Below are 13,417 nucleotides of genomic sequence, written 5' to 3'. Positions count from 1 at the left end.
AACACACGAGACTCTTGATTATAGGCTAAAGAGAAATGTTTTTCTTTTGTGAAAAAAAAAATTGTTTTTCTTCTCTATAAAACTTGTTGTTTCTATTTTCTATCATATAGAATATATAAACATTATTATAATCATAATGATAATAAATAAAAAATAATCATTTTTAATAATGATAAAAGAAAATGTCTTAAATTCTATTTTAAAACCCCTTTTAAAATATTTTATTAATAAATTAAAAAATAAAATAAAAAAGAATAATTGATCACATCAGCAGTGCTACAAGCATAGAGCAGTCCAAGCCCTATGAGTATGACACTATCCCTGAAAATGGGATTTGATTTTTCATGTGTTTTTATTTTAATTAATTAATAATTAGAAATTCAAATAATGTATCATATTTTTAATGAAAAGATAACAACTTAAATGTCGAAATTCAAAATTCAAATTTTGAATTTCCATTATGATCTTTTTTATTAATTAAATAAATTTAATAATCAAAACTAATTTTGACTATCTATATTTATCTATTCACACTTAAATAAATTAATTGATTAAAATAAATTTCTTATATTTCTACACAATTTCAAAATTGCACAAATGCAATAATAAATTGTGCAACTTTAATTATCACATAATTGCACATTTATCCCGAAGAATAAATATTCTCTCAAATAGCCCATTCATAGTTTGACACTTGTATCAACTCTTACATTGATTAGTGTTGATAGAGTCGCCCCGTGGACCTATGGATCAATAATTCCAAGCTCCAATAGATAAAAGATTATTAACCAAAAATATTTGATTCAATAATCATATTTATTAATCTCATGATTATTCTACTATATATATGAGATTGAACTCTTGAGAATTAAAGACATATTTACTGAGTACTTTATTGTAACCATAAAGTGTCCATTGATATAATTATTACATACAGATTAATCATCTATTGATGATCCATAATTAAGTGGGAATAAAATTACAGTTTTACTCTTTTAATTATATCCCGATTCCTAGCGTACCATCGACTTTACTAGTGAAGATTAATTCATAATCTGATTATGAATTTAACGTCAATAACATTTTCAGTTCCAAAAGTCAACCCAATAGGGAATCATCATTCAATTTATAAGAAGGTATATATTTCATGTCTGTTAAGCTATATCCCCAGCCATATACATTATTGAGTCCCCAAAACAATAGTTCTTAGCCTGATTATTCTAACAAACCATAAAGCATGAATCAAAGGATCAAATGACATATATACGAGTTCATAGTAACTTCATGATTAAGATCAGTTTGTATATGATCATCGGTTGATGTGTTTTATAATACTAAGAAACGATATTTAAACAAGTATTATTAAATCACATCTGGTCTAGTTCTACATGCTCTTAGCATGCAAAGTACCTCCACTAAAGTGTCCTTCTACACTAGTAACCCGGATCTAAGTTACATGTATTCATAATACTAGTGGACCGTACTAGCAGTAATTAATCTAAATATTTGATGACTTTATTTTACTGGGAACTATTTAAGTTTATTATCTCAATCTCGATCCTCTCATACCAATATGAGATTGAGACCACATAGATGAACTTGGGAATTTTCTGATATTTACTTAACATTATTAACAATAATATAGTACATAAGCTACATAAATACAATAATTCAATTTATTCATTCATTTCATTAAAACCATTGTCAACTACAATTGCTTTAAGGGCACAATTCTCAAGAAGAATACATTTTTCCAAGTTTGAAATATGATTATGAGATAGAAATATCTTGTATCCCATATACAAAAAAATTTGAGAATGTTTTAAAAATTGATAATATGATTGTTCGTCACAAATAATGGGACATGCTTCATATCTTTTCGGATTGAAGTAAGATTAATTTCCTTAATATGTAGGAATTTAATTGATTGTTCATAATAACATTACTATAGGCCTAAACTCCTCTTGTTTGTATGCATCATAAACCCTAACACCTTCATCCCGCAAACTTTTCAAGTGATCAATAAAAGGACTAGGTAGATGTCAATGTCCTTACCAAGTTTTCATTACATTTAAATAGATTTGTGCTCGATTATTGAATGTGACATTTCAACCACAATCATCGAACTTTCTAACTTTTTCAAATAATTTGTGCTTGGAGATTGAATGTGACTGATGTCAGGAAAGCGCAAGATAACTTGACACACATCTTATGCAAGACGGAACTAATGTTTCCTCTTGCTTTTTTTTTAAAAGTAAAAAATATAACGATTCATTTGTTTCCACACTTACTGGTATAAGCTATTCTTTGAGGATCTATCTATACAAGGTGGTTGTATCCGTTTGAAAGATATATGAAAAATTGAAAAAATATGTTAGGATTAAGGCCCGTCAACAATGTTCCATTAATGAAGTAATCTCGTTGATGAAGTTTTAATATTTTTTTCAATGTATCTTGAGAGGGTTTGAACTTAATTCAATCACCCTTAAAGAAATTACAATGTAATCACTTGATAATCTTGCCAGGATAGTCATTAGGGGTCACACGAGTTCAGTGATGTTTTGTGATTGATTGTGCTTGGATGAGGAAGATAGATTAACTTCTATAGAATTAAGCAAGCACGAGTTAATGGTGCATAATATGGAATCAAGGAATTGAGTGGAAGGAGACTTAATTTTGTTAGTGAAGACCCTGTGATTAGGAAGTCCACCTCTAATAGGTAAGCTAGTGTCAGATACCTCCAAGGACAATAACGAAGTCACTACAACCTCTATTGGAGTCATCAAAATCGCCAAGCATGAAGAACCCTTTACGGGGAGTGATGTAATAGGAATTGTGAGGGCTAGATTTTCAATGAGATTGAAAATGTAGTAAATGTCGTCACAAGTGACGGGGAAGGATTTCACCTCTTCACATAGAGGAGAAATGGTAAGATGGATGATGGAATTTGGGGAGAAGCTACAAAGGATGCAAGCCTGTGAATGATGGAATTTGAATGACTAGACTAGGAATTAGGAAGCAAAGTTCTTTTCTAAGTGCTTGAAACTAAAAACTAACCAGTCCTTCTTCAAAATGTCTTTAGTTCTCCATTTTTCTTGTTGGGTCTCCGCAAGCTTGCGAATTGATACAAACAAAGGGAGGTCAAGATATGCTTGAAGCTTCTTGAGGTAGTTGTCATAAGCCTCTTTGTAGAAAGTCATCTTGGTCTTAAAAGCCATTGGAGAGAAGATTAAGATGAGATTAGGGTTCAGATTTTGTAATTGGATGAAGAGGGAAGCAATAGCACAAGAAGTTTAAAATGAGTGAAATTGAATGATGGGAAAGTACTTTTTAAAAGAATAAATGGTTGAGCGCGAGATTCAAAATTGGTAATCATAAGGATGTGGCAGGATGTGGATCGTTTTGGGATATTTTCAGAGTGCATTAAATTTGGTAGAGTTAAATTTTATGTGATTAACACATGGAAGCTTTAAATAAAAAAAGGGGGGAAATTGTGTGGTCCAAAGTTATCCTTATGTTTTAATATGCTTTAATATGTAGTATTATTAAAATGCACTAAAATTTAGTAGATTTAATGAAGAAGACCAAATGGTAAAGCATGTTGGGGTTTTATGCCCTAATTAAAACCTAAATTCTTTGTAATCTCATTTTATTATCAATAAAAGAATAGAAATCATTTTTTGACTTGGTTAATCACTTTGCTCACATGTTTTATTTTCATGATTATTTGTTTAATATAAACTTCTATTAAATCCCGAGCATATAGCTAATATTATTTATAGTGACGTAATCACAGTGGAATATAAATATGATTATATGTTCAAAATAAGTTAGTCCTAAGATTAGTCAGTGCACAGGAATTACACTGACTTGCCAATCTACGATATGATCTACTTACACATTACAGTGTTATGTTCTTTCCAGAACATTAGCAAAGTAGATAAGATCGAATGTATTTTTTACATCGGACAGGAGCGATATTGACAGTTGATAAGATAAGTAAACATACCGTTATTATCTATTCTAGTCATATCATATAGTTGACCATAGGTCAATTCAATCTCAATTCTGAGTGGTTAGTATTCTAACTGATTGTATTATTTGAGTTCTTTGACTTGTTCGTTACCAGCTTACCCTACGGACTAGCCCATACTTACATCTTGGAAACTCGGTAGTATAATTGAGTGGGAGTGTTAATCATAGATATGAACATCTATAGCTTCTGCTGAAGAAGTGAAACGATGGTTTCCTTTTAGTTTGGTTCAAGGTGTTAAATGATAGAGATCTCATTTCAGTAATTAAATTAGTTTACTGAAATATCATTTACAAGGAACTAAGTGTTTTAAGGATAAAATACAATGAAGGGTAAAACGGTATTTTAGTCATATCTCATTGTAGACCGTCTATAGGTGATTGAGTGACAATTATGGTTATAACAATGGATAAAGCGTATCTATATTTGTTATAGAGCGTTCTATGAATTCAAGAGTGCAATTCCAAGTCTATAGTGGAGTCACGAGGAATTAATAAGTTAGTAAATTTATTTGTTAGATTTATGATAACTTATTGGAGTTTGATGTCATAGGCCCATGGTCCCCATTGTACCTTGGATAAAATCATCTAGATAGTCTCAATTAATTGATTTAATCATCAATTAGAATTTTCAAAGTTGACCAGGTCAATTTTGGATAGTTTCACAGAGTTGTATAATTTTGAGAAGAAAAGAGAAATTGTGGCAGATTTATTAATTAAGATAAATTGGTATCTGTTATCCAATAAATTAGCATTAGTGACGTGGCGAATAATCTCTTGACACGTGCCTGACACCTGGAGCGTCTGCTAGAGTATCGACCATGAGACACACCAGAAGCAGAACATACCTGTTTTTACCACGACCAGACTGGTCGGTGGTTCCGCTGGCAAAGCAACATTTATGGAAAGATCTTATGTATCCTGAATTTCTTTCACGCAATCTTCTGAATATCCCATGATTCAAGGGATAATATCTGTAACAATATTGGGCAACCCCCCATGGGCCTATAAAAAGCAAGAGATGGCTCATGGGAAGGGACCTTTTGGCAGCTAAAAAACCATAGGAACATAGAAATTATCTGTGAAAACGAGGATTGTTTATGAGGAGTGTCGAAACTCATTGAGCCCAAGCTCTCTGATCGCACTTTTGTTCCCATATCAATATCATTCTAAGTGGACGTAGGTCATTACCAGATTCTGGGGCCAAACCACTATAAATTACTGTGTTTTCTAACCTTTTGTCATTACGTTATTATCTATACATATTCGCCTATATCATTCATATTTTGACTCCGTGTCAGTTGGCTAAAACGAGGGTCAACATTTATCCAATAAATTAGCATTTGTGACGTGGCGAATAATCTCTTGACACGTGCCTGACACCTGGAGCGTCTGCTAGAGTATCGACCATGAGACACACCAGAAGCAGGACATACCTGTTTTTACCACGACCAGACTGGTCGGTGGTTCCGCTGGCAAAACAACATTTATGGAAAGATCTTATGTATCCCGAATTTATTTCATGCAATCTTCTGAATATCCCATGATTCAAGGGATAATATCTGTAACAATATTGGGCAACTCCCCATGGGCCTATAAAAAGCAAGAGATGGCTCATGGGAAGGGACCTTTTGGCAGCTAAAAAACCATAGGAACATAGAAATTATCTGTGAAAACGAGGATTGTTTATGAGGAGTGTCGAAACTCATTGAGCCCAAACTCTCTGATCGCACTTTTGTTCCCATATAAATATCATTCTAAGTGGACGTAGGTCATTACCAGATTCTGGGGCCGAACCACTATAAATTACTGTGTTTTCTAACCTTTTGTCATTACGTTATTATCTATACATATTCGCCTATATCATTCATATTTTGACTCCGTGTCAGTTGGCTAAAACGAGGGTCAACAGTATCTAAATTAATAAATAAGTTTAAATCAAGGCTCAAATTATAAATAATTAATTTGATAAAGGATTTAAATAATTATTTAATTAATTAAATCGATAGAAAATAATACAGGTCTTGATTTTAAGTCCAATGGGCTTATAATCAAATGAGAAATTTCATGGGCCTAAAGCCCATGATAATTTCGACCTAGGGCTTTAAAATGGCTATTATTATTTTTTTTTTAATTAAATTAAATGGCCTAATTGAGTCTATAAAAGGAGTGCTTAGAGAGAAGTCAAAACATAAGTGACAAGTCAGATTTTCTGATAGTTTTAGATTCTCTCTAAACACAAGTCATTTTCTAAGCCTCTTTGTTATTTTCTCTTCTTCTCTCTATATCTATCTCATGTGTTGAGAATTGCCCACACTAGTTTAGGTGGTTCTAAGGATACATTGGAAGATTGTGAAGAAAATAGAATATCGCTTCAGTTTCTTGATAATACTCTGCGACAAAGAGAATACAAGAGTTAGAGAAACTGAAGGAATGACTCTTTAATTCCGTTGCGTATACTGTAAGTATTCTATTCTTTGTTTCTCTTTGAATTCAATTTTAGAAACATGTTTTAGCCTATCTTGTATTAATTTGTTTAATATTAGATATACATGAAAATAAATAAAGATCCTGTATAAGTTTTACTAACAATGGATATGATCTTGCTCGACCCTTATTTTGGTAGATCACATAAAACCTTTGTGTCGAGAATATCAGAACCAAAATGTAACGTCCTAAAATCTTCTCATAGAATTAAGTGCTTTGATTAGCGTGTTGAGATGACACGTGGGGTAATTATGTGTTAATTAATTTGTTTAAGTGATTATATGATTGATTATGTGTATTAAATGTGTTTAAAGACCTATTTTTTTTTAATTGACATTTTCATAAACTTGATCTGTTGAGGGTATATTCTTAATTTTTATGTACTATGTGCTTGGGACCACATTATAATGTGGATATTCGTGATAATTTGCATGAGTCGGTCCTTTCGACCAATTTAGCGAAAAAGTCGCAACGGGGATAAATACTCGACTCGATAAATGAAATATTTTTGGGGAAAATATTTGTATTTTTGGGATTAGTAGATTAAATTGATAATTTTAGGCAAAATTTGAGGTTTAGTGGGAATTTAAGACTAAAGACCATTTTTCCCTTGGGGTGCTTTGAAGAAAAGTAGGAAGGGAAGGTAAAATGGTCATTTGACCAAGGGAGTGGGAAAATTGGCTAAGAGTTGGCAGCCATTATTCATACACGTTCTAGGCACTCTCACTCTTCTCTTGGTCATTTGCAAGAACTCCCTTAAGGAAACCAAAAGCTAGGGCTAAGTCAAAGCTTGGATTTGAGAGAAATTTCTAGCAGACTTGGAGGATTTGGGAGGATTAGTAGCTGCTTAACAATACCCACACTAGAGATTTTTGAAAATCCAGAGGTATAATCATTTAACTTTAAATTTCTTTTAAGCTTTCTTGTGTTCTTGAGCTTTAGGGAATTTGAGTTAGGATATTTGAGGTTTGGGGACTAAAGGCTACTTGAGGTGTAGAATTATGTTAATAAGTGGTTTATAAACTAAATTTAGGATTTGTTCGCTGCTGGGATTCTTGATTTGTGATGTGATTCTCGGATTTTGGGGAGAAGGTTTGAGATTGAGACTCAAAAATGCATTTTGACGTGCTAAGGTGTTTTGATGTGTTTTGGTGTGTTTTTATGGTATCTTATTGTTGTTTCTGGTTTATCTAAGTTATTTGAGGTTGGTATTGGTAAAAAACCCGGCTAGAATGAAGTGTTTAGTCAAATTTAAGGTCGAATTTAACTTATTTTTGGACGAACACTTGATTTCTGGGCACATTTTGAGTTTTTGGCGACCTAACGCTATTGTGATAGGGTGTGGCTTGACCGCGCTAGTGTCCTAGGAACCAGGGAATTTTATTTTGGGTTTCTAGGCTACCAGTGCAACCACGCTGGGATAGGGTGCAACTGCGCTAGCATCCCAAAAAGCACCAACTTTCTGTGGGCACGAAGCGCCAGGGGGCCTCGAAAATGGTAATTTTCTAAAGTTTTTGAGAATTGGGTAGAAGAATTTAGGACTTATTCTGGGGGCCCGCTCGGGGGCTCAGGGGAACGATTCCACTCCCAAATTGAGTGAGATTGGAAGCCCAAGAGCTAGGGTTTTGGTTTGAACTCGGGATTTGGATTTAATTCCTGATAAGTGTATCATTTATATTGTCACTAGGGTTTCTGCGAGGCTCTGGAAAAGGATCGCATTCTGGGTCGTATCATCTTCCGCATAAGACTTAAGGTAAAAAAAACCGGCACATGCATTGAGAAAAGGGCATCAACCCTGACTATCGAATGCAATTATAACCGTGCCCTGAATATATGTTTAGAGTCAAATATCTTTACTCTATAAATGCATACGTTGCGTCTGTTGCTTGTGACTGCTTGCAATTTTTTGTGATTGATCGGCTAGGGGGTCATAATCGACAATAATCATGTGAAATGTAGGCTGTTGTGGCAAGGCTGCTACGGGGGTACGGTATGCATGTACTCGGCATAGGTCGTATACTTGTTGAAAAGTTAATCTCAATTTTTTTACGATAAGTGAAGCACATATTTAATGTTAATGCTTATATGAATACCTGTTATATCTGGTTGAGTTTTCTTGCTGGGCCTTGGCCTACGGGTGCTTTGTGGTGTAGGTATGAGAAATGGGAAATTGGACCAGTCATGAGTTGGAGAGCTTTAGGGTCGGTGTACATACTCAGTCTTCTTAGTTTCCATGGTCGAGACTTATTTTGAGGGACTTATGGTATAGGTCCAGCTTTGACACTTAGGTCTGCAATTTTTGTAATTCTGGATATATCTTTATTTTGTGTACAAACTTTTGGGATCCATTGTAAATATTATAAACATTTTAATGAAAACTTTAATTACTTTAACCAAAAAATTTAGTACCTAAACCATAAGTTAATCTTAATTACACTTTTGAGTCCAAATGAATTTATTAACAAGTTAAGCACCATTTTAAACACACAGTGTACTGATCCTAGATTAGTAGGGTATTATACCGCAAGACCTTACTTATTTTAATGGTTATTTTGTTGCCTTTACACTGCTGATGTGGACCGATCAGAATAATTCTTTCTAAACTTAAACTAACTTATTACGTCTATATATAACATTCAATTACGGGACTAGAAATGAGCCTTTGAGAGAATCCTCACAAGCTTGAGCATTGAAGTGCCTTGTGCAAGTACCCCTGGTGGTTTGTCTCATTTCTTCAAGGCTTGGTGATTCAATCCTTGAAGTCATATTGTCAATTCAACCAAGTGATATTATTCCATAAATAACCTCTAATTTAAATATGAAATAATATTGTTCGTCAACTTATTGGATCAAACACATGCCTAATGAAAACATATTTTCCTTTGCCTTATAAAATTACATTGTCATCTCATTATTTTTTAGCAATATATTACCCAATCATGTACGACAATCTAAAAAATGTTGATAATTTTTAAATTTTGTGTTACCAAAGTAAATCAGTTTATCGACATCATTTAGAAGGATTTCAAACTTAATGGGATCTACTTTTGATCCATAATGTGCTTTATAAATAATTTCATCTAAATTTTCTTCATAATCCTCATGCCTATTCTTTTGCACTTTTATTAATCCTAAATATATTTTAGGTAACATTAACTCTCTCCACATGCTAATACCACACTTCAAAATTTTTGTCAATTAATTAAAGTATAATTGTTCTTTTTTTATCGTATTAATATGTATCCATCTTAGATTTCCACACTTATGTAAAGAACAACAAATATAATTTGGATGGTTAGTAAAATTTCTTGAAAATTTTAACCTCATGCTTATTTCATAAAGAACAACAAACATAACTTTCTTGAATATCCATTACCTATCCATATCATCTTCTATTTCAATCAAAATTTCAAAATAAACATATAAACTTTCAAATAAAAAATTCAATTTACAGAAATTCAGAAAATATTTCTCCTACTTCAATGACCAACTAATTATCAAGATCAATCAATTCAATTCAAATAATCACATGAGTGAACAAAGACACAAGTGTACATCCTTATGTTGTTGTACCAAGTTGATAGGAATTTTTGAAAAATTTAAACCTCTTTTTGCCTTTAGAGTAACTTTAACGCCCATACCAAAGAGGTTGCTCTATGGCTAGTCAGAACACCTTTGGGTTCTGGCTGCATTAGAGTGGGTTGATGCCTACTCCATGCAAGAAGTTTAATAAAAAAATATTGGAAAAAGCAGTGGTTCTTTTTCTGTTTAGGAATTCGCGTTAAAAAAATTAATAAAATAATATAGTGGGAGGCAATTATTAGAGTTGCTCACCTTCGTAGAATTTTTTTAGAAGAGGGCTCAAATATTGATGTGGAATATTTAGAGTGATGTGGTAATTTTGGGCAACTTTGGGAAGAACTGCCATTCGAATTGCTCTTAAATAACAAAAATAAAATAAATTAATTAATTAATATTTACAAAAATTCCTAGTGGCTTTGCTATGCATTATTTTTGACAGAAAAAACAAAGAGCAACTCATTTTCCCAAAGAGCTACATGACGAAAAAATTAAAGTTACGAATTGTAAACTTCAGTTTGTTGATCGCGTCGTATGCCATAGAATATCTTCCAAACGCATATTAGGAAGACAAATTGCACTCGGTTATATTATATTAGGCTTCCTTGTGATATGAGATGAAGCGGTCATGTGAACTTGACATAGCTCTCCTCAGGATATAAAAGAGATGAAAGTCATTAATAGAGACATCTTTACTAGGATATTGGCGTGAAGGACAAAACAGGCTGTTATTAATATATGAATACATGATTAAAGGATCACTCGCAGATATGCTCCTAAGACCAAAGGCATAGCAAGTGGAATCCTTTATCTCCACAAAGGATGTGAGGCACAAGTCATCCATTGTGACAATTAAACATAAATCATATTCATACACAAGAACGGAGATTTCCGCATTTAAATTCCGATTGATTCCAGACCATACCAGATCCTTTTCTGAGATCAGCGGGATAAGAGGGTATGTTTCCATGGGGTGGTGAAAGAATCGGCCAATCACAGCCAAAGTAAATGTTTACAGCTTTGGAGTTGTACTGTTGGAGATCATATGTTCTTTTATGAAAATAATATTGAACATTCCATAAACTGTGTTTTGAGAACGGGGAGCTGCAGATATTGGTAGGCGATGGTGAAAAGATAGACAAGCGCCAATTCAAGAAAATGGTTAAGGTTGCACTCTGGTGTGCTTGGGAAGATCCTTCCCAGCGTCCTGCAATGAAGATTGTTCTACTTATGATAGAAGGGATGATGAATATTCCCATGCCTCCCAGCCCAAACTCATATTCTTAGCAGAATGATGTACTTTTACTTAAATGTGATGATAACCTGGCAACTCAAATCTCAACCAGAAGATGGTTCAAGTAGAATTATTGGACTAAAATCAAACTTGACTAATCAGATGCAATTCAGTAGGGACAAGTATCATTAGAGTACAATATCAGAAGAAAAGTTGGGCAAAAGTGAAGATTAATTCAAAAGTCAGGATTCATTTATCAGACAATTAAACATGATATGGACAAGAAAGAGTTGCATGCCTCATCAAGGATTAAATTGGAGTCTCCTCCTACCCATTAATTGCATTTTGAGACTTTGTCCAATGTATCAAAAACGTTTTGTAGAGTTACTTCCTCGACAATTACGACCTTGTCTCTTGATTTAGATCCAGCACCTATGGAAACCTGCCTTCTTTTCACCCCTAAAACCTGTAATTTTAGGATAACATATATGTGAATTTATTTTATCTAAAACATTAATTCCCTCATAGTCTGTGACTTAGAGACAATGACATAGTTGTGATCCTTAAAACTTTAGCTATTAATCAAATGTCAATTAATTGAAGAAAATGGCCTATGTTCAACTGAATCGAATTCTCATCCCTTAAATTCTGCACTATGTTAGAAAGTCGAAAAAATAAATAATAATCATGACATAAAAACATAGGAAGCTATGCATAAACTACTTGGTAAGGCAGTGCGACTCCATGGCAACTCTGATCTTATAAGACAACAATCAATACCATTTCTAAACTGAAATGAAACACAGAAAAGTTCTATTCTTTTTTTAAAGATCAAAGCCTAGAGCAAAACCCATAATATGATTCCCTCTTATTGATTCAAGATTACCAAAGCTTTCTGATAAATTTTACTTTGCTAAACTAAAAAATACGACTTTCCAATTTTCTTTAAAAGATTGAAATGCCTGTATTCCTAACGAATTGAAAGCAATACGACTAAAAAGATAGATATAAATATAATGATCAAACGGTAAACACAAGAAAGACTCACGGAGCTGATATATTCAAGAAGAGCGACATTAGCTTCCCCATCCTTGGCAGGCGCGTCAATTTGCACCTCTAAAGCCTCATCGTCAAAACCTTCATCCAAAACATTGCCAACAAAATTCAGATAATATTTGAATACATGAACATACGCATACATATACATTTATATAAATGAGAGAAAGACCAGCAATGGAGGACATTTTGGAGCCAGGCTTGGCGTGGATGGTGATGGCGACGGAGGAGGGAGGGACGGTACGAATACACGAGGGGAATTTAGTGCTCTGATCGGGTTTCGGTGACGGAACCGATTGCTGCTTGTTAGCCTTGGCCTTGCCCTTCTTCGTAGGTGGCATATCAAATACCTTCAGTGTTCTGCTTACAATTTCGGTGGCGGAACGGGAAATCGAGGGTGGTGCACCGTGGTAAAGCTCTAAAGATTATTGGGAACTTAATTTACTCTTTTTTTTTTCCAACTTTTTATACAGTTTGTTTGAAAAATACCATCCAAACCTTTTTTATTTTATTTCTAAGTCAAATACCATATACATCAACAACCTTAATCTTTCACACTTGCTTGTTGCATAAACTCTAACTTAGATACATCAACAATATATGGCGTTAAAAATAAACACATTCTTATTGTAGCATATCTAAAATGCTGCTCTAATAATCCTCAAATAGAAATTAGGAGTAGTAGTTTCATCAACACATGATAGTCATAAAACTTGAAATCACTTGGTGTATCAAGACACTTGCAAGTAATAATAACAATGCAAGGAAAAGAACAATAAGGTTTACCAGCGTAGAATATTTGGCCAACAAGTTCTGGAGTACTCTCGTTAGGGTTAGTTAATACTGATTAGCTTTCTGTTATAGCTAGTTATAAAATTAGTAATTAGTTTATTGTACAGCTCAATTTCTAACTAATCCTTGTATATATACCATTGTAATTTATCTTTTTCTCAATGAGAATCAGTATAATTTCTCTCTCTTTACTTTCCTAATGTGGTATCAGTGCCAAATTGATTCTCTCTCACTTGA

General features: G+C 33.4%; 1 protein-coding gene across 1 annotated transcript; it reads right to left on the bottom strand.

Moving 5' to 3' along the window:
* Positions 1 to 11,426: 11,426 nt before the first annotated feature.
* LOC133802896 (uncharacterized) lies at positions 11,427 to 12,953 on the bottom strand. Its single transcript, XM_062241038.1, has 3 exons — positions 12,561 to 12,953; positions 12,381 to 12,469; positions 11,427 to 11,798 (listed from the first exon to the last, which is right to left on the bottom strand). The coding sequence occupies exons 1-3, from the start codon at positions 12,727 to 12,729 to the stop codon at positions 11,667 to 11,669; spliced, it is 390 nt and encodes a 129-aa protein (XP_062097022.1). The 5' UTR covers positions 12,730 to 12,953; the 3' UTR covers positions 11,427 to 11,666.
* Between the last annotated feature and the right edge of the window lie 464 nt (positions 12,954 to 13,417).

The sequence above is a fragment of the Humulus lupulus genome, chromosome 1 (assembly GCF_963169125.1).
Source record: "Humulus lupulus chromosome 1, drHumLupu1.1, whole genome shotgun sequence".
Lineage (NCBI taxonomy): Eukaryota > Viridiplantae > Streptophyta > Magnoliopsida > Rosales > Cannabaceae > Humulus > Humulus lupulus.
The sequence above is the reverse complement of the archived record's forward strand: the minus strand, read 5'-3'. Positions and strand labels throughout refer to the sequence as shown.